At 63.9% G+C, this 24,429-nt stretch overlaps 2 protein-coding genes across 7 annotated transcripts in view; one reads left to right on the top strand and one right to left on the bottom strand.

Moving 5' to 3' along the window:
• The window catches only part of TBC1D2B (TBC1 domain family member 2B), a 334,347-nt gene that overhangs the window by 240,445 nt on the left and 69,473 nt on the right, over positions 1-24,429 (bottom strand). The window lies entirely within an intron of this gene.
• Positions 1-24,429, top strand: part of ADAMTS7 (ADAM metallopeptidase with thrombospondin type 1 motif 7) — a 41,404-nt gene that overhangs the window by 14,490 nt on the left and 2,485 nt on the right. Inside the window, exons 5-23 of one of the 4 annotated variants that reach the window (XR_008298879.1) lie at positions 194-277; positions 595-719; positions 1,713-1,862; positions 2,921-3,064; positions 11,864-12,008; positions 12,807-12,899; positions 13,211-13,356; positions 13,442-13,611; positions 13,752-13,885; positions 14,686-14,806; positions 15,837-16,081; positions 16,784-16,925; positions 18,858-18,984; positions 19,302-19,515; positions 19,792-21,060; positions 21,754-21,906; positions 22,182-22,333; positions 22,449-22,595; positions 24,219-24,355. Coding sequence is in view for 3 of the 4 variants with exons in the window: in XM_053223434.1 (XP_053079409.1) it covers positions 194-277; positions 595-719; positions 1,713-1,862; positions 2,921-3,064; positions 11,864-12,008; positions 12,807-12,899; positions 13,211-13,356; positions 13,442-13,611; positions 13,752-13,885; positions 14,686-14,806; positions 15,837-16,081; positions 16,784-16,925; positions 18,858-18,984; positions 19,302-19,515; positions 19,792-21,060; positions 21,754-21,906; positions 22,182-22,355; positions 22,449-22,595; positions 24,219-24,381 (3,946 nt within the window). In the remaining variant the exon portion in view is untranslated. Of the gene's footprint in view, positions 1-193; positions 278-594; positions 720-1,712; positions 1,863-2,920; positions 3,065-11,863; positions 12,009-12,806; positions 12,900-13,210; positions 13,357-13,441; positions 13,612-13,751; positions 13,886-14,685; positions 14,807-15,836; positions 16,082-16,783; positions 16,926-18,857; positions 18,985-19,301; positions 19,516-19,791; positions 21,061-21,753; positions 21,907-22,181; positions 22,356-22,448; positions 22,596-24,218; positions 24,382-24,429 lie in introns of those variants that run through there. The other 3 variants (XM_053223435.1, XM_053223434.1, XM_053223436.1) reach the window with 3 other exon arrangements.

The raw sequence follows: 24,429 nt of genomic DNA, 5'->3' as shown, positions 1-24,429 counted from the left end.
CCAGAACGGGCCTGGGTCTGGGCCGGCCTTTTGTCCAGACTCTGCGGTGTGTATGCAGGTGAGGGCACGTTCCCATGTGGGTGCGCTGCGTGAGCTCCCCCGCGTGAGAACGTGGGTGGTCGGAGGCAGGCAGTGGCTGTCTGGTACCTCTCTGCAGGCTGGTGGGCTGACCCCCCCCCCCTTTCTCGGGCAGGTGGCCGGCCTGTTTCACGACCCCAGCATCGGGAACCCCATCCACATTACCATCGTGCGCCTCGTCCTGCTGGAGGATGAGGAGGTGAGAGGTCACGTGGCCGCGGGCTGCCCAGCGATGGGCATCGGCCGCCAGAGCCCTCCTGGTCCGTCACCCGGGCGGCCCCGTGTGGCAGGGCACGGCGGGCCTCCGTGGCCCGGGCAGTGTCCTCCGTCGCCCCTGGGTCCCCGGCCGGCCCTCTGTCGGGTGCCCCCAGGATGGGCCTGTGGGGAGGGGTGGTCCCTGGAGGCTGGACCAGGGCTCCCCGGCCCCCGGGCCTCTGTCTCCTGCCTTTGGAGGAGAAAGGGGCTTGGCCCTCCGGCGCCCAGGGGAGGGACCCGCGCTGCCCTCTCTGCCCCCAGGAAGACCTGAAGGTCACGCACCACGCGGACAACACCCTGCGCAGCTTCTGCAAGTGGCAAAAGAGCATCAACATGAAGGGGGACGCGCACCCGCTGCACCACGACACCGCCATCCTGCTCACCAGGTGCCGCCAGCTGTTGGGGGGTGCGACACCGCCAGGGGGGCCGCCAGCTGTGGGGGGGGGGCAACGCGGCCAGCGGGGGCCTGCTCTGGAGGGCGGTGCTGCCCGAGCCCGGCGGGGTGCGGACACGGCCCTGCCCCCGGAAACCATGTTAGGGGAGCGCACGCACCTTTGGCTGGACCCTGGGTTCCGTCAGCACTTGGGGAGCTCTTGTGGGTTTTCCCAGAACTGTCCGAAGCAGGCCCCGTGCCCCCGGTGCCCCCGGTGCCCCGGGTGCCGGCATCCAAGATAATATAGCGGGAGACCATGACCAGGACGTGGACGCCCGCGCAGCCCACAGACTTCCTCAGGTTTTACCCGGTGTCCCTGCCCCCGAGTGTGCACGAGCGTGCGCGTGTAGCTTGTCCGCTTCTACCGCACGTGTGCAATCCTGCCTCCACCTCCACAGTCTGGAGACAGGAGTGGTGCCTTGAAGGAGCTCTCGGCCCGGTCTTACAGCCGGAGCCCCTCCGCCACTGGGGTCCGGGTCCGTTCAGGGTCTGTCCCTGCACTCCTCACGGGGACAGTAACCAAAATTGGGCACGGGGCTGCCCCCTAGGCACAAGTAGGTGGCCCCTGTGGATGCTGCTGCGACACGATGTCCGAGTGGGGGGCACCTCCTCACCCCCTCCCCCTCCCCCCCTCCCCCTCCCCCTCCCCCCTCCCCCTCCCCTCCCCCTCCTCCTCCCCCTCCCCCTCCCTCCTCCCCCTCCCCTCTCCCTCCTCCCCCTCCCTCTACTCCTCCCCTCTTCCCTTCCCTGCTTCCTCCTTCTCTCGCCCCGCCCCACCCCACCCCACCCCACCCCACCCATCGCCACCTCACCCACTCCTGTCTCACCCACTCCCTCCCACCTCCTCGCCTACTCTCTCCCTCATGCCCAGCATCTGGCCTTCTGGGCTTTGTTCCGTCTGGCACCTGGTCAGGTCAGCCTGAGGATCCTTTCTCTCTGAACACAGGAAGGACCTGTGTGCGGCCATGAACAGGCCCTGTGAGACCCTGGGCCTGTCCCATGTGGCGGGCATGTGCCAGCCACACCGCAGCTGCAACATCAATGAGGACACGGGCCTGCCGCTGGCCTTCACGGTGGCCCACGAGCTCGGACACAGGTACCGCACCTGCTCCCGTTCCCGCACTAACGCTCCAGCTTCCCCTGCCAACCCGGGGGCACCAGGCAGCTGGGCCCACGGGCCACAGGATCCCAGGGAAGCGGGCCTGGCCGTGGCCGCACGTTGTCCCTGCGATGTCCCCACCCACACCGGGCTGCTTCCCTGTGAGACGTGGGGAGGCCCACGCGGGTGCCTGTGGGCCTGGCTCGGACCGAGTCCCGGTCGGTGTGGGGTTGAGACGACCGGAAAGTCACCAGTGTCTTTAGCTGTCCCTCCGCGGTGCGCTCAGTGCTTGCGTGTTGACTCTCGGTCCCCCACACCTGCATGTCTGATTGCTCTGTGACCCCAGGCAAGTGCCCTGCCCTCTCTGGACCGTGGTGTGCCCCTTGTTGCTCGAGGGGGTTGGACTCACTGATGCTCAGGGCTCCTCCAGCCGGCCCCTCTGCGCGAGGTGTGTGGGCCACAGAGAGGCCTGGTGGTCAGAGATGTCGGCATCATCATTTACCTGCTCTGGGTTCCTTGAGTGACAGCCACGCGTGCAGGGCCTCGAAGCCGCCCGTGGTGGTCAAGAGCGGTCTGCCCCAAATCTGCTGTTCCCTGGCTGTGTTACCTTGGCTAGTTCCTGGGCCTCTCTGGGCAGTTCCGAGAACCGAGCAAGGTGGGGTTTCTGAAAGCGCTTAGCACAGCGCCTGGCACGTAGTAAGTCTGAGCAAAGAGAATCATTCTTGTCTCCTTCCCCAGGATGGCGTCTCGATAGTTTCTCTGTGACAGGGCCGCTCAAACTCCCTTAAATCCAGGGCATGGTGGGACCCGTGTCATTCCCTGCTGGGGACCGGTGCGGATGTGGGGACAGCCGTCCCCCCGTGCCCCTGGCTCGTCACTGTGGGTGCCCCTCGGGCTCAGTAGGCTGCCCCCCGCCCCCGCCCATCCACGCTCTGGGCCGGGGAGGCTGAGGCTCCGAGAGGGGTCGGCCTCCCGAGGCCCCACGGCGGTCTGGAGGCAGAGCCGCCCGGCGGCCCCGCAGCTCACCGGCCCCCGGGGCCTGTGCTCTCACGCAGTTTTGGGATTCAGCACGACGGAAGCGGCAATGACTGCGAGCCCGTGGGGAAACGGCCTTCCATCATGTCTCCACAGCTCCTGTACGACACCGCCCCCCTCACCTGGTCCCGCTGCAGCCGCGAGTACATCACCAGGTTCCTGGAGTAAGTCCGCTGGGCCCGTGGGGGGCCGCCCGGTGTCAGAGAGGCACGGGCCGGTCTGCCTGGGCTGGGCCAAGAGGTCCCCGAGGCCATCTCTGTGTCCTGCAACCCCACAGGAGGGAGAGGGGTTGTGGGGACTTAGGGATGGGGCTGGGGTCGAGCCCTGGGTTTGGGACGGGACGGAGACCCGACGGGGCACGGCCCTGGCCGCTTGGCCACAGAGTCCTGGGGAAAGTGCTGCCGGAGGCACCGAAGCTAAAGCCTGTCCCCTCTTTCTGATCCTCTCAACTGGTGACCGTGTTTTTGATTTGCTATTTAACGTTGTTCTCGGCTAAGGAAAATTTAAAGATGCAAGTTATTAGCACAGAATTTTTCACAGTGCCAGTTGTAAGTATAAGTAGGAGAATGGACCTCGGGCGCAAGGCCCCAAACGACACGACCCATACCCGTAGCTCCCTTGACCAGAACAGAAGTGTGTACGAAAGGAACTGGGTGGGTTTTATTCCACTTTTTTTTTTTAATGTTTTTATTTATTTTTGAGACAGAGAGAGACAGAGCATGAGCAGGGGAGGGTCAGAGAGAGAGGGAGACCCAGAATCCGAAGCAGCTCCAGGCTCCAAGCCGTCAGCACAGAGTCCGACGTGGGGCTCAAACCCACGAACCGCGAGATCGCGACCTGAGCCGAAGTCGGACGCTCAACCGACTGAGCCCCCCGGGTGCCCCATTTTTTATTCCACTTCTTAACACATGGGTGCTCTGGCACCGCTCCCCGCCCTCGGCTTACGCTGGCCAGTAAGCGGGGTCTGAAGGGAAAAGGGTCTGGGGGTCGGCCCGTGGCCCCTTCTGCATCCTCCCTCCTGGCGTGTGGGTGGCCGGGACAGGGAGGTAACGCCGATAACACGGGACGACAGGGTTTCTGGGTCATTCGTGGTTCTTAACACGTCACTGCCTTCTGTTCACATTTGAAGCACGTGCTGATTCCAGCAGGCAGTGTGGCCTCTGTTCCCATTCCTATCTAGACCGGGTGCCTTCTGGGCCGGCCCTAAAATTGTCCCACGGGGTCCTCCTGCCGCTGACTTTAGAGGGGGTGCTTCTTTGTTCTGGCGGAGTAGGTTCTGAGAAAAGGTGCGTGGAGGTAAGGGGTTTGAAGTGTCTTTATTCTACACTCACACCTGATCGATCGTTTGATTTGGTATCAGCTTTGGGCTGTCAGTCGCTCTTCGTCAGTGTTGAGAGGCTTTGTTCCTGGGCGCCTGGGCGGCTCAGTGGGTTGAATGTCCGACTCTTGATTTCAGCTCAGCTCGTGATCTCACTGTTTGTGAGTTCGAGCCCCACTTTGGGCTCTGTGCTGACAGCAGGTAGCCTGCTTGGGATTCCCTCTCTCCCTCTCTTCTTCTCTCCGTGTTCCTCCCTTTATTCTTCCATGAGCATGGGATGTCTTTCCGTTTCTGTGTGTTCTCCCCAGTTCTTTTCATCAGCGTTTTATCGTTTTGCTGTGCGGAAGTTTTTTACCTTGACGAGGTCCCAGTACTCTATTTTTGCTTTTGTTTCCATTGCCTCAGGACATACCTAGAAAAGAGTTGCCACGGCTGATGTCAGATCACTACCTGTGTTCTTTTTTCTCTGGGACTTTTATGGTTTCAGGTCTCGTGTGTAGGTCTTTAATCCATTTTAAACTTATTTTTGTGTATGGTGTAAGAAAGTGGCCCAATTTCTTTTTTTTAATTTAAGAGATTTTTTTAAGTTTATTGTTAAGAGAGAGAGCAGGCAGGGAGGGGCAAAGAGAGAGGGAGACAGAATCCCAAGCAGGCTCTGCACTGTCAGTGTAGATAGAGCCCAACTCGGGGCTCGAACTCACAAACCGTGAGATCATGACCTGAGCCGAGATCAAGAGTTGGTCGCTTAACCGACTGGGCCACCCAGGTGCCCTGAAAGTGGTCCACGTTCATCGTTCTGCATGTTGCTGTCCAGTTTTCCCAACACTGTTTGTTGAAGAGACTGTCTTTTTCATATTGTGAATTCTTGCCTCCTTTGTCCAAGGTGAGTTGTCCATATGACCGTGGGTTTGTTCCTGGGCTTTCTGCCCTGCTCCGTTGATCTGTTTTTGTGCCAGTACCACAGTGTTTTGATCATTACAGCTTTGTAGCGTATCTTGAAGTCTGACATTGTGACGCGTCCAGTTTTGTTCTTTGTTTTCGAGGTTGTTTTGGCTATTTGGGGTCTTTTGTGGTTCCGTCCACATTTTAGGATGGTTTGTTTTTGCTCTGTGAGAACTGCTGGTGGCGTTTTGACGGATTGCATTAAATGTGTAGACTGCTTTGAGGAGTAGAGACATTTTAACAGTACGTGTTCTTCTAATTCATGAGCGTGGAAATCTTTCCATGTCTGTGCGTTCTCTTCAGTTTTTTCATCCGTGTTTTATAGTTTCCAGAGTGCAGGTCGTTACCTCGATGAAGTTGATTCCTCGGTACTTTGTTTTTGGTGCAATTGTAAATGGGGTTGTTTTCTTAATTTCTCTTTTTCTACCTCATTATTAGTACACAGAAATGCAACAGATTTCTGTATATTGATTTTGTGCCCTGAGATTTACTGAATTCACCTATCAGTTCCAGTAGATTTTTGGTGGACTCTTTCCGGTCTTCTACGTACGGTATTATGTCATCTGCAGATACGGAAAGTTTTACGTCTTCCTGGCCAACCTGGATTCTTTCCATTTCTTTTTCTTATCTGATTGCTATGGCTGGGACTTCCAGTACTGTGTACTGTGTTGGATGAAACTGGTGAGAGTGGACATCCTTGTCTCGTGCCTGATCTGAGGGGAAAAGCTCTTGGCGCTTTATCATTGAGGACGATGCTAGCTGTGGATTTTTCATATACGGCCTTTATTAAGTTAAGGAACGTTCCCTCTACACCTACTTTGTTGAGAGTTCTTATCATGAATGGATGTTGTACTTTGTCCAATGCTTTTTCTACGCCTGTTGGAAGGTTCGTGGGGTTTTTAACCTTTCTTGTATTCATGTGATGTATCATGTTGATTGATTTGTGAATCGTGCCACCCAGAAATAAATCCCACTTGATTGTAGCGAATGATGTTATAAACGTATTGCTGGATTCCGTTTGCAAGTATTTTACTGAGAATTTCTGCGTCCGTGCTCGTCAGAGATACTGGCCTGTAGTTCTGTTTTCTTGTGGTGTCTTTGGTTTTGGTATCGAGGTAATGCTCGCTTCATAGAATGAATTTGGAAGTTTTCCTTCCTTTTTAATTTTTTGGAACAATTTGAGAAGAAAAGACGTTAACTCTTTAAATGTTGGTAGAATTCGCCTGTGAAGCCATCTGGTCCTGGACCAGATGTTGGGAGTTTTTGATGACTGATTCAGTTTCATTGCCGGTGACTGGTCTGGTCAAGTTTTCTATTTATTGCTGATTTCTTTTTGGGAGGTTATATGTTTCTAGGAATTCATCCATTTTTTCTGTGTTGTTCAATGTGGGCGTTTGGTTTTTTGTAATTATAAGCCTTTGTACTTTGGTGGAGTCTGCTGTATTTCTCCTTTCATTTCTGGTTTTGTTCATTTGAGTCTTTTCTTTCCTCTCCTCCCTCCCCGCCCCCCGCCTTTTGTCTCTCTTCTCCCCCCCACCTCCCTCCCTCCCTCCCTCCCTCCCTCTCTCTCCCTCCCTCTCCCTCCCTCTCCCTCCCTCTCCCTCCCTCTCCCTCCCTCTCCCCTCCCTCTCCCTCCCTCTCCCTCCCTCCCCCTCTCTCCCCCTCCCTCCCTCCCTCCCTCCCTCTCTCCCTGTCTCTGTCTCATTCTCGCTCACTGGTTTGATGAGTCCAGCTAAAGGTATATCAATTTTGTTGATCTTTTCAAAGAACCTGATCTGTATTACTGTGTTTTTTTTTTTTATGTTTCTCATATTTTTTTTTTTAATTTTTTTTTCAACGTTTATTTATTTTTGGGACAGAGAGAGACAGAGCATGAACGGGGGAGGGGCAGAGAGAGAGGGAGACACAGAATCGGAAACAGGCTCCAGGCTCTGAGCCATCAGCCCAGAGCCCGACGCGGGGCTCGAACTCCCGGACCGCGAGATCGTGACCTGGCTGAAGTCGGACGCTTAACCAACTGCGCCACCCAGGCGCCCCGTGTTTCTCATATTTATTTCTTGTCTAATCTTTATTCTTTCCTCCCTTTTGCTGGTTCAGGGTTTTGTTTGTTCTTCTTCTGGCTCCTTTACATGTAAGGTTGAGCTTTTTCATGCTGCTTTAGACCTGGCGGATGCTTTTAACCTACAACTGCCTGTCCTTCAGCCCCTGGAAATGCTCTTGTGTCATTTGGTAATTTCGTTTTCTCCTTCGGGAGCTCTTTGACCTTCAGCTGCTCTCTCATGTTGTGAGTTTTTACTTTTTTACTGGCTTTTACCTGTTTTCTGGGCAGCATCCACATGTTCACCCTTCTATTAAGTTTTTTGTACTGTACTTTTAAGTTCCTGACTTCCTCCTCCTTATTGTCACGTTTCCATACTCGTTTCCTGTTTTTTCTTCCTGAGGTTATTCTTTGTATGGGTTTAGTTATTTTCTTCTCCCTGCATTATCTTTCTTTAATTTTAAAAAATCTGTCACATTTGGGGCACCTGGCAGGCTCAGTCAGTTAAGCGTCTGACTCTTGATTTCACCTCAGGTCATGATCTCATGGTTTGTGAGTTCGAGGCCTGTGTTGGGCTCTGTGCTGACAGCTCAGAGACTGCTTGGGATTCTCTCTCTCCCTCTCTCTCTCTGCCCCTCCCCTGCTCTCTCTCTCTCAAAAACAAAACTAAACCAAAACTTTCATATTAGAGGTTTTAAACTATCTGAGGTCCTGTCACACACGGGAAGAGGCACAGGGACACTGGTTGGCAGGTGTTTCTGAGTCCGTGCAGGGGACTGGCCGAGATGGGGCTGTGTCCTCGGTAGGTCGTCACATACCAGTGTCTAGAGCCCTTTTATGGAGCGTGTCTGTTTCCCCAGGGAGGAACTCTCTTCTTGTCCTGGGCGTGTAGGTCTGGCTGTGGCTTCCGGCACCCAGGCTGGGGGGGGGTGGGGGTGGGGGTGGCGCGCAAGGTGGGGAAGGGGCTTGGCGGCTTGTAGACTTAAATTTGTCTTCATCTCTGTTGGTCTGTCTGTAGGTCACCCTGGGCCAGATCCTCTGGTTCACCCTCTTCAGAAAGTGGTCCCCACCCTCTGCAGGTGGCCACACGGGGTTGGGAGCAGGTGTGGGGTCTGAGGTCTCCTGTCCCCAGTCTTGCTGGTGCTCCAGCCTCCATGGCTCCCTGGGGCCCTAAGCCTGGGCCTTTCTGGGGTTCTGCCTCTGGGTGGTTTCTCCCCATTTGACTTGGCTGTTGACTCTCACTGCCTGACCAGGTCAGCCACTGCTTGACCGGCTGCTTTCCAGCCTCCCGGGTTTTGCTAACCTGTTCCACGTGCCATCGTCACCTCTCCCTCGCCTTTTGTCCTTGTGGACCTCTGCCTCGTTTACTCCTTTACTGTCCTGGGCTGCAGGGAGGGAGTGGAGATCAATCTGCCATGTTCTTTTAGAAGTTGCTCAGTGTGGGGTTTAAATGTGTGGGGGGGGGGCGCTGGCCCCCGACGGAAGAGGCATTGCTGGGGTGAGGGAGGAGGCGGAGAGGGGTCGTGGATGATGGTTAGGGCCTGGTCTCTGGCCCCGGCTTTTCCTTGTGTTGACAGACGTGTTCCATGGGGCTCGTGACGGGCCTGCCTCCCGGGTGGCTGTGAAGGTTTGGCCCGCAGACACGTCAGTGTCCAGCACGTGGCCATGCACGTGGTTAGCGCTCAGGGCTTCTAACTGTTATCACCACTTGTAAGCCACAGAGAATATGGACCTGAACCAGGGCAGCAGCCTGGGCATGTGGGTCAGGCCTGAAAAACACCCCAGGGGCGTGTCTCCTGCCCCACTTGGGGGCAGAGAATAAGGGGCCAGGCTGGAAGATGCGCTCCCCTCCCCGTAGCTCCCCCAGGGCTGTTCCCAGCGGTCCCCACCCAGGGAGCGCCCCACCCCCGCGCCCTGCCCCCAGGACCCACAGACACACAGGGGTCTCTGTGCTCACATTCAGCTGCTGGAATGCGTGAGGGACTTGGCTTGGGGCCTGGAGCGAGGGGTGGGGTGAGCAGGCCGGGGCCTGGGCCAGCCGCAGGGGCACTGAGGAGGGCTGCAGGGGGGCGGTGGCCGGAGAGAGGCGCGCCTGCAGTGGAGGCTCGTCTCAGGCCGGCCCCTCAGGCCGGCCCCCCACGCCTGCCTCCCCAGCCTGGAGGCCCAGGAAAGCTGGGAGGAGGGGGGCTCACGTGGCAGGCGTGGACCAGCCCGTCCTCAGCCCGCCGTATCCTTGCGGGGGGCTGGGATGGGCTCCGCCCTCGGGGAGCGGGGCAGAAGGAAAAGATGCACAGACGGTGCCGAGTGGGGTGAGGCAGTGTTCCCTGGTTTTGGGGGAGGCCCCGCGGTGCCCCCGGGCCCCCGGGGCCCCCCCCCCCCCCCCCCCGCCGGACCAGACGCTTCTTGGACCCCACCTGTAGCCGCGGGTGTGTGTCCCCCCGTGCGAGGAACCTGGCGGTGAGCTGGCCGGAGGGCTGGTGCGGCTGTTTATACCTCTGTGGTTTCGGTCCCACAGGCAGCCTCAGCCTCCTGTGTGAAGGCCCAGGGAAGGTGAGGGACGGCCCAGGCCACGCGACACCTGGAGCTGGGCGGGGAGCCACACTCGGGGCTCCGACTCCCCATCAGCACTTGGGCCCGAACGCGGCCCTGATTCTGGTGTTGGGTGCTGGAGGGTGCCCCGACGCCCCAGCCTCTCGCGCACACGCAGAACGGACCAGATGGGCTGTTGTCACTCCAGCCGCCCCGCCCACAGGACCTGACACGTGGCAGGTTCCAGCCAGGAAAACAGCCCGGGGGTGGCCCCGGTGTGGCATTGGGGTGAATTAGACTGCAGGTTGGAGGAGCCCCCAGGCTGGGTCTGAGCTCCCCCCAGGCGGTGAGCCCTCCTAGCCCATATCCTGAATTGCAGGACAGGAGTCCCAGGGTCCTGCTGACGCTTTGCCCCAGGGCACAGGCCCAGGGAGCCCCAGACCGAGGTCAGCAGTCAGAACACTGCTTTCTCTCTGCCAGGGCTCAGCTGCCATGGATTTGAACTTGCATTGGGGTGAAGTATTTGAGGTCAGGCTTATGGACGGAGGGGAGGAGCTGTGCACTGGGCAGCCCAGCAAGTGGACTCGTGTGGCCACTGGCGGCTTGGGCCTGGCCTCAGACTCTGACGTTACCGCTCTCCGGTGTGACCCAGGGCCAGTGACGCTCTGCCCTGGGGGCCCTGTGTGTGTGAGAAGGGGATTAGATTCTGCCCAGGGTGTTTGAGGAGCAAGCGAGGACCTGGCCTGTGGTCACCTGGGGCAGAGGGCTGGGTCCCACAGCTGTTTTTTGCCACCGCCCGCCTGACAGGGTCTGTTTTCTGCTAGCACAGATGGTCCAGGTGATTTGGGGGGAGGGGTCCTCAGGACCCTCAGCGGGAGTCCGGTCTCAGTGTTCACTGCAGCTCTGGGTGGAGCTTGGGGCCTGCCGCCGGCTGGGGGACTGAGGAGACCCCAGACCCCCACCCCATCTCACCCACGGTCCCCGGGGCCGACGGCCCCCGGCCTCTCCCCACACCCGCCCGTGCGCTGGCCTGCGTCCATCTCCCAGCCTGTCCCCATCCTGGGGTGTCTCCTCTGTGCCTCCCCACCAGACCGCAGCACCCACCCCCTCCAGCCTTCTGACCCTCACCAGGACACTCCACTCATCTGGCGCCCCGCACCTCAGGCTGGAACGCCAGAGGGCTTCTGCCGCCCCCGGCCCTGCCTGGCTGGGGTGTCCGTGCTGCCCGGGCCGGCTCCCCATCACCCCCGACCTCCGTTCTCCCCAGCCACTGTCATCCCGAGGAGGGAGGGAGGCCCCCGGACACCTTTCTGACTCCTGCGTGATGGCAGTGAGCCCTGGGCTCGTTGGTCAACATGTGGGCCTGGCAAGGGCAGCAGGATGGTCACTGGCCCCCAGAGGCAGTAGCTGCACACAAGGTGCCCGTGGAGAGATGCGCTGGCATAAGTGGGCCCGAGCTGGGCCTGGGATACCTTCTGTCTCTGTGCTCCCTGCCTGCCGATCAGGGTTCCCTGTGCTTCCAGGGCGAAGGCAGGAGTAAATGAGGGAGTGACGGGCAGGCAGTGGTCCCCCACAGAGACCCTAGATCTCAGCCTGGGGTGGGGTGTCAGAGGCGCTGGCTGCTGTATCAGCTGTGGCCTGATGCTCTCCAGATCCCTCACTGAAGTGGCCGGGGCCTCATGCGGTTGGGGCCGGCCGGGGGGGGGGGGGGGGGGGGGGGCGGAGCCTGCAGGAATTCCGAGCAGGGCCAGGAGGGGGCTTGGGCTTGGTGGTCTGGAGGCTTCTGAGGCGGGGCCTTTGGGCTGGGGATCCAGGAGACAGTCCTCACAGGAGAGTGCTAGAGCACCGTGGGTGGGAACCGTGGCCCTGGGGGTGGGGCCAGTTGGTTAGGGAGCCTGAGTGTGTCCGGAGACCCGGAGACCCGGAGGGAGCAGGAGGGCCTGAATGCTGGGCCGGGGGTCTGGGCTGGAGGTCGGAGGGGAGGCTGGGGTGAGCGAGGAGGCTGCAGTTTTCCTGCAGGTTTAGCGCTCTTCCCGCCCCGCCGCGCCCCGCCCTCGCCCCGCCCCGCCCCGCCCCTCCGAGGCCTCCCTGATGGGTCTCTCAGGCTGTCCCCCTTGCCCTGTCCCATCTCTGCAGCCGGGGGTGGGGCCTGTGCTTGGACGATGCTCCCACCAAGGATGTCATCGACTTCCCCTCGGTGCCGCCCGGGGTCCTCTACGACGTGGGCCACCAGTGCCGCCTCCAGTATGGGGCCTATTCGGCCTTCTGTGAGGACATGGACGTGAGTGTGGGCACAGGTGGGGGCGGGGCTACCCTCGCAGCCTGCAGCGCCTGCGCTCGGCCCACACCCCACACCCCACACCCCACACCCCCACACGTGATGCTGGGGGACTTGGCCTGTGGGATCTGCCTCGGGCTGGGTGGCTACGCACCCAGCTCTGAATTCTGGGTGGACCATTTGCCAACTGTGCGGCTTTGGGCGAGACCGTCACCTCCCAGGGCTGGGTTAGAAGAGGCAAAATAAAACCCTGGGGGAGACCCCCCTCCTTGGGGGAGACCTGCCCGAAGTGAAGGCCTTTGTAGCCTTGTTAGAGACCCCGGGTTTGGTGGGGGTGAGCGTCTAAGGGAGTGGGTGGGGCTGGGAGAGGTAAGGGCGGGTGAGGGGTGGAGCTGGGAGAGGTATGGGCGGGGCTGGGAGAAGTAAGTGTGGGGAGGGGGTGGAGCTGGGAGAGGTGTGGGTGGGGCTGTGAGGTGTGGGCGGGAGGCTGGGCGGGGGAGTAGGCGGGGCTGGGAGATGTATGGGGAGGTGGGCGAGGGAGTAGGCGGGGCTGGGAGGTGTATGGGCAGGGCTTGGAGAGGTGGGCGGGAGGCTGGGGAGGGGGCGGGGCTGGAGGCCGTTCTGAACAAGCCCCAGTGCCGGGTGCCCCCAGCGCCCCTTGTTTGGGAGAACATGGGAAAGGCCCTCTGGGAATCCCATTTGCAGACCCCCACCCTGTGCCAGCCCCACACAGGGTGGTGAGGGGTGGGCGGGTGGAGGCAGCAGGGAGGGGTCAGGGCATGGCCTGTGTCCTCCCTGCAGAATGTGTGCCACACACTCTGGTGCTCCGTGGGGACCACCTGTCACTCCAAGCTGGATGCAGCTGTGGACGGCACCAGGTGTGGGGAGAGCAAGGTAGGGGACAGTGTCAGGTGGGGGGGAGGGGTGGGGCTCCCAGCGTGCCTCTGCTCTGCAGGCAGCCTTGGCTCAGGCTCTGTCGGAGCCCAGCCTCTCTGCCCTGTCCAGCCTGCGCGCTGGACCAGGAAGCCGGCACCTGGGCTCTGTCGTTCCTGTGCGCCTCCACCACTGGGAGGAGCCTCCTCTCTCCTTGGTCTTGTCCTCTGCCTGCCCCGGTCCCCCAGCTGCCACAGTGTCACCAGGGCGGGGATAGCTGACTGGCCTGGGCTGTCTGGTCGGCTGGCACACCTGGTCGGCTGTCTCGGTAGTGGTGTCTGAACGGGGAGTGCGTTCCTGTCGGCTTCCGGCCTGAGGCTGTGGACGGCGGCTGGTCGGGCTGGAGCGCCTGGTCCGTCTGCTCGCGGAGCTGTGGTGTGGGCGTGCAGAGTGCTGAACGGCGGTGCACACAGCCTGTGTGAGTGTGGGGCTGGGGCCACCCGGGGACGCGGCGGCACCGTGCTCACCGTGCGCTCACTCTGCCTCCCCCCGCCCCCCAACAGGCCCAAGTACAAGGGCAAGTACTGTGTGGGCGAGCGGAAGCGCTTCCGTCTGTGCAACCTGCAGGCCTGCCCCCCCGGCCGCCCCTCGTTCCGCCACGTCCAGTGCAGCCACTTTGACGCCATGCTCTACAAGGGCCAGCTACACACCTGGGTGCCGGTGCTCAACGACGGTGAGTCCTGCCGTCCACGGGGAGGGGCCGGGGGGCGGGTGGCAGGAGCCGAGCCGTCCCTGGAGCCTCCAGCCCGTCCCTGACACACAGTGCGACGCCCGCCCCGGCTGTCCCTCACGGCTCTCCCTTTGGGCCCCCAGCCAGCCCCTGTGAGCTGCACTGCCGGCCTTCGGGCGAGTACTTTGCTGAGAAGCTCAGGGACGCTGTGGTGGATGGCACCCCCTGCCACCAGGGCCGGCCCGGCCACGACCTCTGCATCAATGGCATCTGCAAGGTATGCCCGACAGGAGGGGCGTCTCCCACACCGGCTGCCCCGGGTTCCCTCCTGGTCCCGCTCTGGCCCCCGTCAGCAAAGGCCACCCCCCCGCACCAGCACTGGAGCCCCTCACAGGCGGACCTTGTACCCCCAGCCCCTGCACCGTGGCCCTCCTCCCCTCCTCCCTGCCTGCTGTCTGAGCCTCTGAAGCTCGGCCCGCACCTGCACAGCCCCTGCCGGGAAGCCAGAGCCCGGGTCAGCCTCCTACTGGCCGAATGACCCCAGGCAGTGGTGTCCTCTGAGAGAGGAAGTGGCCGGTCCTGTACCCCTGTCACCGGGTTCGGTAACGCCACTGCAGGGGCACGCAGGGCCCCGAACCTGGCAGATGAGTGTCAGTAATGCCGGCAGTGTGTATGCTCGCTTCTGGCGTCAGCCCCGGCCTCTTCCCCACCCGTGTCCCAGCCGCTGTCCCCCACCCGAAGCACTGGGGCCCAGAGTGGCAGGGACACGCTTGCCCGGGGCCTCTGATACAGATTCCTGTTTCCGGGAAACTTTCGTCCACATTGGGGGAGCTCCTGGGGTGCCAGTGCCCTGCCTGCTGTAGCTCTTTGTGAAAGGCCCCCCCCCCCCCCCCCGTACCTCGTGCCCCCTCAGCATGGCCTCACTGCACGCATGGATCCCCCTGTGTCACACCCGGGGACAGGCGGAGTGGGGGCCTGCTCCCACCCTGGCGGCCCCCAGCGGACCCTGGCGGCAGGGGCCAGGGAGGGCTGCCAGCTGGTGGCCAGGCACTGGGGCTTCCCTCCCGTGTGTTCCAGAACGTGGGCTGTGACTTCGAGATTGACTCGGGTGCTGTCGAGGACCGCTGTGGCGTGTGCCACGGCAACGGCTCCACCTGCCACACCGTGAGCGGGACCTTCGAGGAGTCTGAGGGCCTGGGTACGCAGTGGGGGGGGGGGGGGGGTTCTCCTAACTCTGCAGCCCTGCCTGATCCCCAGGGTCCCGCCCGGGCTAGAGACTGGAGGCAGGGAGACCACCCTGCTGGGTCCTCTCGGGCGTCGGGCACCTTGGCCCAGACACAGAGACGTGTACTCAGGGGAGTCCTTCTGCCCCGGGGACCCCGGGTTGGCTGATGAGCTTATGGATGGCACCAGCCCCTTCAGAGGCTACCGCCTTCTTGTGAGGCTTCAGAGAGCTGCCCCCCCCCCCAACTCCACCCCCTCAGCCGTGTGAGTGCCGGCTGCGTGTGCTGGGTGAGGGGGGCTTGAAGGTGAGGAGCTCACAGCGACAGGTGATGAAAGCTTTCAGTGTGGCAGGTGCAGTTGTGGGGGGCCCAGCAGGCTGTGAGGAAGGAGGTCCTGACCCAGGGAGGTGAGGGGAGACTTCCTGGAGGAGGGGGGAGTTTAGTTGGTGCGTGAAAGACCCAGGTGAGATGGGAGGAGCGTTTCACGCAGGAAAGAGCTGTGTCCCCAAGGCCCGGGTGCATCTCTGTGCAGGCACCTGTAAGGAGCGGGGCCTCGGGCGCTGGGCCAGGACGCTCGGACCCTGGAGCCCCATTCATACCCCAGCAGGACCCTCGGGCACGTTACTTAATCTGTCTGGGCCTCAGTTTCCTCATCGGTCAGATGGGGGTGACGGCAGCCCCTGCGTCACTGGGTAAAGCGCATAGAGTCAGTGAAGGAACAGGAACGGGCTGTGTGGGCAGCACGGAGGATGTCCCTGGGAAGGGCCCAGCTAGCCTAGGCATCCAGGAGAGGCGTGAAGGGGCATGGGTCACGGGGGCAGGATTTGAGGGTCCCCTCTAGGTTTAGGTGACCTAGGACACATGGGACCCTCTGCCTTCTGGAGGAGCTCGGGCCCCCGGGCTGGTGGTGGGACCTTTGCCGTCAGCAGGCCGGGTGGAGCGGGAAGGGGGGCGAGGGAAGGGGACGGTCAGCCTCTTAGCGTCTGTACACCCCCTGGCCAACAGGGTACGTGGACGTGGGGCTGATCCCGGCTGGCGCCCGTGAGATCCGCATCGAGGAGGTGGCTGAGGCCGCCAACTTCCTGGCCCTGCGGAGCGAGGACCCTCACAAGTACTTCCTCAACGGGGGCTGGACCATCCAGTGGGGCGGGGACTACCCGGTGGCAGGCACCACCTTCACGTACGCGCGCACAGGCAACTGGGAGAACCTCACGGCCCCCGGCCCCACCGACGAGCCCGTCTGGATCCAGGTGCCTGCCTCCTGAGGCCCAGGGTGGGGGGAAGAGTCGGGCCCCGGGGGTCCAGCACTGCCTGCCCCACGGTGAGACAGGGCCCTGGGCCTCTGCCTCCCTTCCCCCGTCTCTAGGATAGCCCCACGTTGTAGCCCCAGGTCCCAGAGGTGGCTGGGGCTGGGTCCCTTCCAGTGATCGCTCTGGGCAGGTGGCAGGATGCCTCGCGCTCATGGGGTCACCTCATGCTCGTGGGTATGCCTTGTGCTCATGGGCCCTGGGTGGGCGGTGGGGACGCCTCGTGCTCATGGGCCCTGGGTGGGCGGTGGGGACGCCTCGTGCTCGTGGGGACGCCTCATGCTCGTGGCCCCAGGTGGGTGGTGGGGACACCTCGTGCTCGTGGGGCCCTGGGTGGGCAGTGGGGACGCCTTGTGCTCATGGCCCCGGGTGGGCGGTGGGGATGCCTTGTGCTCGTGGCCTCAGGTGGGTGGTGGGGACACCTTGTGCTCGTGGCCCCAGGTGGGTGGTTGGGGACACCTTGTGCTCATGGGGCCCTGGGTGGGCAGTGGGGACGCCTCGTGCTCATGGCCCTGGGTGGGCGGTGGGGACGCCTCGTGCTCGTGGGGCCCTGGGTGGGCAGTGGGGATGCCTTGTGCTCGTGGGGCCCTGGGTGGGCGGTGGGGACGCCTCGTGCTCACGGGGCCCCTTGCCCACCCGCCTTAGCTGCTCTTCCAGGAGAGCAACCCCGGGGTGCGCTACGAGTACACCATCCACAGGGAGGAGGATGGCCATGGCCACGGCCAGCCGCCCGAGTTTTCCTGGAGCTACGGGCCCTGGAGCCAGTGCACGGTCACCTGTGGCACAGGTGAGGAAAGGGGTGGGCGCGGTGCCCGGCTTCAGCCTCCGGCTGGCTGCTTACGTGTGGCTCTCGGGACCCCGTGTCCAGAGCGGGGCCGCCGGCAGCCCTGTCCCTGGGTCCTTCGGGGGAGAGGCCGGCACAGGACCGGACACGTGCTGAGCGCCCGGTGTGTCTCAGCTGCTGGCACTGTGTCCCCAGAGACGCGCCGGCTGCCCCTTCCTTCATTCTCACTGCTCAGCAGGCCCCTCACCGGTGCTTCTGTCCCACTCCGGACACCGGACCCTCGTCCTCACAGTCTTCCGTGGGCTCCTTCCTCCACCTCCTGCTGCAGACGGGCTTTGCGGCTCCTTCCTGGGCGGCCCAGAGCCTGGTGCTCCCTGGCTGCTGCCCCAGGAGGGGCTTCGCAGGGGGGATCAGGAGGAGGAGGAGAGGTGGGGAGGAGGGAGCCAGGACCACCAGCGTGTCCCCACCCCCGCTCTGAGCCTCTGGGCCCAGTGGCCCGTTCCCCACACGCACTCATTTCTTCCAACTCTATGAGACATGTAACAGTGTCGCTGACCCCTGTTCCCCGGGACTCGTCACCCCCAGTGCCCCTCAGTGTCCAGGGATCTCAGCATCAGGAGTCTGGGACAGACGTCTTCTCCTTCCTTTTTAGTTTTTAGTTTTTTATTTTGAGAGCACGAGTCAGGGAGGGGCAGAGAGGGGGTGGGGCGAGAGGGAGAATCCCAAGCAGGGTCCGTGCTGTCCACGCAGAGCCTGACTCGGGGCTCAAACCCATGAACCATGAGATCACGACCTGAGCCGAATAAAAAATTGGACACTTCATCGACTCAGCCACCCAGGTACCCCTCAAACATTCCCTAAAAACCTCGTGTGATGATAAAGTAGAAACCGACACACGGAAACCTGGCAGAAATTTTCAAAAGCTCTTAAAAAGTATCCTGTCCCATAGAGCGTCTTTACGTTTACAAACATGACCGCAAACCCGTTAGACCGGGCCCTGGGGGTCAGCGGACGGCCGCTTCACAGGTGGGCGGCTGAGGGGCGTGTGGCGCTGCAGGTCGTGGGGTGCCAGCTGGAGCACCAGTGCAGGTGGCTCGGGGTGGCCTTAGGGACCCAGGACCTCTCTCCCCATCCGAGTGTTCCCCTCACGTGTGTCAAGGTAGCCCCGCCCTCCCCCTTCTTGGGGTCCAGGCAGGAAGAAGGAAGGGGCGAGGGGCTGACCCCCAGGGGAGAGACTTGTGTCCTTTCTCCCTGTGTCCTTCCCTCGCACACGGGAACTCCCATGGGGAGTGTTCTCAGCAGGTCCTCGCAGAGAACCAGAATTCTGTTAGGGGAGGAGGAGTGGACAGGACGGAAGGCTCAGGCCAAGGAGACCTGGTCTTCTGGCCTGTGAGGGAAGCAGGGGAAGGCAGGGCCTGCTGGATGGTCCTGCCACCGGAGACAGTGTGGGGTACGTGTCCGAGGGGAAGAGTGCAGTCGTGCAAAGGCCCAGAGGCAGGTGGTGGCTGGGGGACAGGAACAGTGACAAAGGTGGGCTGGAGAGGAATGTCTGTTCGGGGGTCTGGTGAGTGGCCTCGCTCCGCCTTTTCTGAGCGCTGATCCTGCTGGGAGGGGAGGCTGGGTTTGCACGACCACGTGTTGTCCTCACACCCTGGCTTCCAGGCGGGTGTTACTCTTCCTCCCACTTACAGATAAATACACGGAGGTTGAGAGAGGCCAGGTGAGCCGCCCAAGCCTCCCAGCTAGGACGCCAAGGGGCTGGGCCCTCAACGCCACGAACCTCCACGCTCTGGTCCCCATCTAGGGGTGGAGGCGGAGGCCTTGTTCTGGGAGGGTTCTAGAGGAGCGGGTGTGGCCTTGTCTCTGGGTGCGGGGCAGCCCGGGCAGGGGGCACCCTGGGTGCCGGGCCCAGGCTGAGCCCCCGCGGCCCCCCAGGTATGCAGAGGCAGACTGTGCACTGTACCGAGCGACAGGTGGGGCCCGTGGACGAGAGACACTGTGACCCCCTGGTCCGGCCTGATGACCGCCAGAGGCAGTGCAGCGAGGAGCCGTGCCCTGCCCGGTGAGCCCACCCTGACCGCTCCTGGCCCTGCCACAGACCCCACATCCTGGGCCCACAGGAGGGGCTGAGGGAGTGGGGCTAAAGGCCCAGGTCGTGGCCACCACCACCCCAGCCTGGAGCAGCTGGCCTAGGATGTCCCTGGTCACTAGGGTTTGGGTCTTGCCCGGCCCCCCGGGGAGGTCCTGTCACTGGGCTTCGGGGCTTGCAGCTCTGGGAGATTGTCCCCGGGCCCCGACCCACCCCACCCCGCCCCGCCTGCACCCCCAGTGCCTGGGAGCGCGGCCAGGCTCCGCTGATGTGGCCCGTGTGCCTCACAGGTGGTGGGCAGGGGAGTGGCAGGCGTGTTCCCGCTCCTGCGGGCCCGCGGGCCTCTCCCGCCGCTCTGTGCTCTGCATCCGCGGTGTGGGGCCGGATGAGCAGAGGGCCCTGCAGCCGCCCGCCTGCGAGCACCTCCCCCGGCCCCCTGCCGAAAGTCCTTGTAACCGTGAGGTGCCCTGCCCCGCCGCCTGGGCCGTGGGGAACTGGTCTCAGGTGAGTGTCAGGATGGGGGGCCCGCCCCCAGCTCCACCATCGGTCTTCAGGGGGCCCTCCCTGGCGGGCCTCACGGTGGGAGGGCGGTGGGGGCGTCCCCCGAAGCCTCGGGGACTAGGCTGCCCTGGAGAGCCACCACGGCACGCCATGGTCTGGGGCTGGACAGGCCCAGAGTCGGCTGGCCGAGGCCTCCCGCTCTGCCCTCGGCCAGCAGGCAGGGCGCCCTGGGCCCTGACCTCCCCTGGCCCGAGCCCCTCTCTCCGGCCTCCTCTCCAGTGCTCGGCTACGTGCGGGGATGGCGCCCGGCTCCGGAGTGTCCTCTGCACCAACGACACCGGCGTCCCCTGTGACGAGGCGCGGCGGCCGGCCGGCAAGGCTACCTGCTCTCTGCCGCCCTGTCCGCGGACCCTGGACGCGCTGGGCCCCGAAGGCTCGGGCAGCGGCTCCTCCTCCAGCCACGAGTTCCTCAACGAGATCGACTTCATCCCCCCGCGCCTGGCCCCACGCCCCCCGCCCCCCTCGTCACCCGAGCCGACCGGCGTGGGCAACGCCATCGAGGAGGACCCTGGGCTGGGCCCGCCGGGGCCCGTGTTCGTTGACGATTTCTACTACGACTACAATTTCATTAACTTCCACGAGGACCTCTCTTACGGGCCCTTGGAGGACCCCGCCCCAGACCTGGCAGGTGCGGGGGACCGGACACCCCCGCCCCTGAGCAGTCCCGCTGAGCCCCCCACAGCCACCCCCCTGCCGGCCTCAGAGCTTCCTGGGACGCCAGGAGGCGGGTCGCCTGCCCCTTGGCCCGGCCAGGCTGGCCTCTCCCCGCCCCCACCCTCAGAGCAGACCCCCGGGGACCCCCTGGTCAATTTCTTGCCTGAGGAAGACACCCCTGTTGAGGCCCCAGACTCTGGGCTCCCCAGCTTGCCCCGGCCCCCCACTCCAGCCGGTGGCACGGAGAAACCGGCTGCCCCTGGGAGCCAAAACAGGGTCCTGGGAGGGGAAGACAGCCAGAGCTGGACGTCCCCTCCGTGGTGGGAGAGGACCAACGAGCTGTCCGAGGAGGAGGGTACCGGCCCCCCTCAAGGGCCCCACCCCACCCCACCTGCCTCACCCGCCACGGGCCCCAGCCACTCCTCCCCCAGTCCCGACGCAGGATCGCTGTGGACAGCTGGGACTGTGGCCTGGGAGCCAACTCTGAACAGTGGCCTGGGGCCTGCGGACAGTGAGCTGTGGCCCAGCACTGGGGGGGCTCCTGCCCCTCCTCCTCCGCCGGTCGCTCAGCCAGAGACCCGGGACGGGGACAGCACCCTGGAGCCGGGGCCTCCCACCCCTTGGACCCCAGCAGCACCAGGAGCCTTCCTCCTGCCGGCCCCGGGCCCAGGACTTGTGGGCCCCGAGTCCCCTGGTTCCGTGGTGTTCACACCAGCTCAGGACGGCTCGGCCAATGGCAGCATCATCCCCGAGGCCCAGCCAGACCCCCCCAGCCTGGCTGTGCACCTGCCCCCTGCTGGGAATGCCAGCTGGGAAGTGGGCAACTGGAGTGAGGTAGGGGCCTCACCACCTCTATCTCCTCCTCTGGGACCTGGAGACCAAACCCTGCCGGGGGGGGGGGGGGGGGGGGATGTTGTCTCAGGTCACGCCCTCCGTGTGCCCCTGGGGGCAGTCCACCCCATCAGGCCCGTTTCTTGTCTGAGTGGTGAGGTGTCCAGGGAGGCGCCCATCCCTGGAGTCCCCAGAGGCCCCCAGTGGCACGGGGGTCCGCCAGGAGGGCAGGTAGCACAGATGGGGGCAGCCGGGGGCAGCGTCCCTCACACCCGGCTGGCAAGCTCCCTGGACAGGGCGGCCCCTCCCCGCTCAGGCCGGCGAGGGTCTGAACCTGACAGGAAGAAGCTGGCAGGTGCCCCCCCAGTGTCACTGTTCAATTCTGTTCAGACTCCTCATCCTGGGTGGGGAGGGACAGGCAGAGACAGGAATCCAGACTCCCTTCCTCCGTGACTTTGGGGAGTAGTGAGCCTGGTCACGACGGCTGGGTCACCTCGTGCATCCCCTGTGGGCACAGACCGTGGTTTGTGATTTTTGGTCCTCACGCACGGTCTTCTTGGGAGGTGGGTGGAGAGCCCCCCTCTGCAGAGGGGGAGACTGAGGCCCTGGCTCCACCAGGGTCCCCACCCCCCACCTGGATGGGCAGCCCCTGGCTGGGGATCTGCCCGCCCTCATGGCCCATGTCCTGGTCCCCAGTGCTCCACCACCTGCGGCCTGGGTGCCGTGTGGAGACCCGTGCGCTGCAGTTCGGGCCGGGAGGACGACTGTGCCCCCGAGGGCCGGCCCCAGCCCGCCCGCCACTGCCACCTGAGGCCATGTGCAGCCTGGCATGCGGGCAACTGGAGTAAGGTACGCGGGCCTGGGGTGGGAGGCTCCCGGCTACCGTCCTGTGCTCATCCGGTCCCCTGCCTGGTCCCTTCTCGGTTCCCTGTGACCTGCCCCAGCAACTCCCCCCCCCCCCCCCCCCCCCCCCCGCCGTACCTGCCGTCACCCTCGGGACCTCATCGTCACCCGCTCTACATTGCACTCTGTCCACCTGCCCCGGGGCCGGGCGGAGGATGGGGTTCCGCGGGCCGCGTGCGCATGTGCGGGGGGTACGCTCACCCGTGCTGCTCGGCCTGCAGTGCTCCCGCAGCTGTGGCGGAGGGTCCTCGACGCGGGACGTGCAGTGCGTGGACACGCAGGACCTCCGGCCTCTGCGGCCCTTCCACTGCCAGCCGGGGCCGGCCATGCCACCGGCCCGCCGTCCCTGCGGCGCCCAGCCCTGCCTCAGCTGGTACGTCTCTTCCTGGAGAGAGGTGAGGCCTGGGGGCCGGGGCGGGGCAGGGGTGGGGGTGGCCTCGGCCCCTAGAAGCGCCCTCAGCCCGTTCCCCGCCGTCGCACCCTCCTAGTGCTCAGAGGCTTGTGGCGGTGGCGAGCAGCGGCGTCTGGTGACCTGTCCGGAGCCGGGCCTCTGCGAGGAGGCCCTGAGACCCAACAGCACGCGGTCCTGCAACACCCAGCCCTGTACCAAGTGGGTGGTGGGGCCCTGGGGCCAGGTGAGCCGCACACGGAGGAGGCGGGGGGGACAGGTGCCCGGCAGCCACCGCTCGGTCCTCCGCCCCAGGCGTTCCTTCTGGTCACCGCAGATGCGGGCGGTGGCCACACAAGGTCCCCGCCCTGCTGCTGGGGAGAGAGGAAGAGGACCGGGCGGGTTCTCTGGCGCGGAGGACTCGGGGGGTGAGGCCCGAGGGGAGCACCCAACGCAGGGGGGCGGGAACGGAAGCCGTGAGCCTTCAGGGACCCGAGCAGAGGCCTAGGCGGCAGCTGGGGTGGAGGAGGGGCCGGCGGGGGGCAGCTCGGGGGTTGCAGCACCTCTGGCCACCCAGTGACTCTGGGCCGGTGGCTCTGCCTTGCTGGGCCGCTGTTTCTTCGTCTTCGACAGCGGGGTGTGAGGGTTAACACGATGAGGCCCTCAGCCCAGGGCCTGGCACCGAGTGGCAGAGATGAAACCTGTTTGTAGGGTTTTTTACAACCTCAGACCCTAACAAATCAGAATAAAGCCCGACTCCGGACGGAGGGCTCCCCTTGAGAAACTTTCTGCCTCCCCCCCTCCCCCACCGCACTGCCCGGGGCCATGGTGGGTCCTCCGGGCCCTGTCCCTGTCCCTGTCCCTGTCCCTGTCCCTGTCCCTGTCTCTGGCCTCCTGGGCCTCCACACAGGTGTACCTCCTGCAGGTGAATGCCAGGTGGGCTCTGAGGGGGCATGGGGGGGGGCTGTCAGGTGCAGGGACTGGCTCTAGGCGACACCCCTCCTCCCCCCTCACCTCTGCCCCCCCCACAGTGCTCGGCCCCTCACCTCTGCCCCCCCCACAGTGCTCGGCCCCTCACCTCTGCCCCCCCCACAGTGCTCGGCCCCTCACCTCTGCCCCCCCCACAGTGCTCGGCCCCTCACCTCTGCCCCCCCCACAGTGCTCAGCGCCTCACCTCTGCCCCCCCCACAGTGCTCAGCCCCCTCACCTCTGCCCCCCCCACAGTGCTCGGCCCCTCACCTCTGCCCCCCCCACAGTGCTCGGCCCCTCACCTCTGCCCCCCCCACAGTGCTCGGCCCCTCACCTCTGCCCCCCCCACAGTGCTCGGCCCCTCACCTCTGCCCCCCCCCACAGTGCTCGGCCCCTCACCTCTGCCCCCCCCCACAGTGCTCGGCCCCTCACCTCTGCCCCCCCCCACAGTGCTCGGCCCCTCGCCTCTGCCCCCCCCCACAGTGCTCGGCCCCTCGCCTCTGCCCCCCCCCACAGTGCTCACCCCCTCGCCTCTGTCCCCCCCACAGTGCTCACCCCCTCGCCTCTGTCCCACCCACAGTGCTCACCTCCTCGCCTCTGCACCCCCAAAGTGCTCAGCCCCCTCGCCTCTGCCCCCCCACAGTGCTCAGCCCCCTCACCTCTGCCCCCCCACAGTGCTCAGCCCCCTCACCTCTGCCCCCCTCCACAGTGCTCGGCCCCTCACCTCTGCCCCTCACCTCTGCCCCCCCCACAGTGCTCAGCCCCTCACCTATGACCACCCCCACAGTGCTCAGCCCCCTCATCTCTGCTCCCCCACAGTGCTCGGCCCCTCACCCCTGCCCCCTCCTCCCCCTACAGTGCTCGGCCCCTCACCTCTGCCCCCCTCCCCCCCCCAACCCAGTGCTCGGCCCCCTGTGGTGGCGGTGTGCAGAGACGCCTGGTCAGGTGTGTCAACACCCAGACCGGGCTGCCCGAGGAGGACAGTGACCAGTGTGGCCACGAGGCCTGGCCCGAGAGCTCCCGGCCGTGCGGCACCCAAGACTGTGAGCTCGGCGAGGCTCCACGTGAGTGCTTCCTTGCGGTGGCTGTGCCGGGGCGGGGCCGGGGGGGGG

This window comes from Acinonyx jubatus, chromosome B3 (assembly GCF_027475565.1).
Source record: "Acinonyx jubatus isolate Ajub_Pintada_27869175 chromosome B3, VMU_Ajub_asm_v1.0, whole genome shotgun sequence".
NCBI classification, from domain to species: Eukaryota; Metazoa; Chordata; class Mammalia; order Carnivora; family Felidae; genus Acinonyx; species Acinonyx jubatus.
The sequence above is the reverse complement of the archived record's forward strand: the minus strand, read 5'-3'. Positions and strand labels throughout refer to the sequence as shown.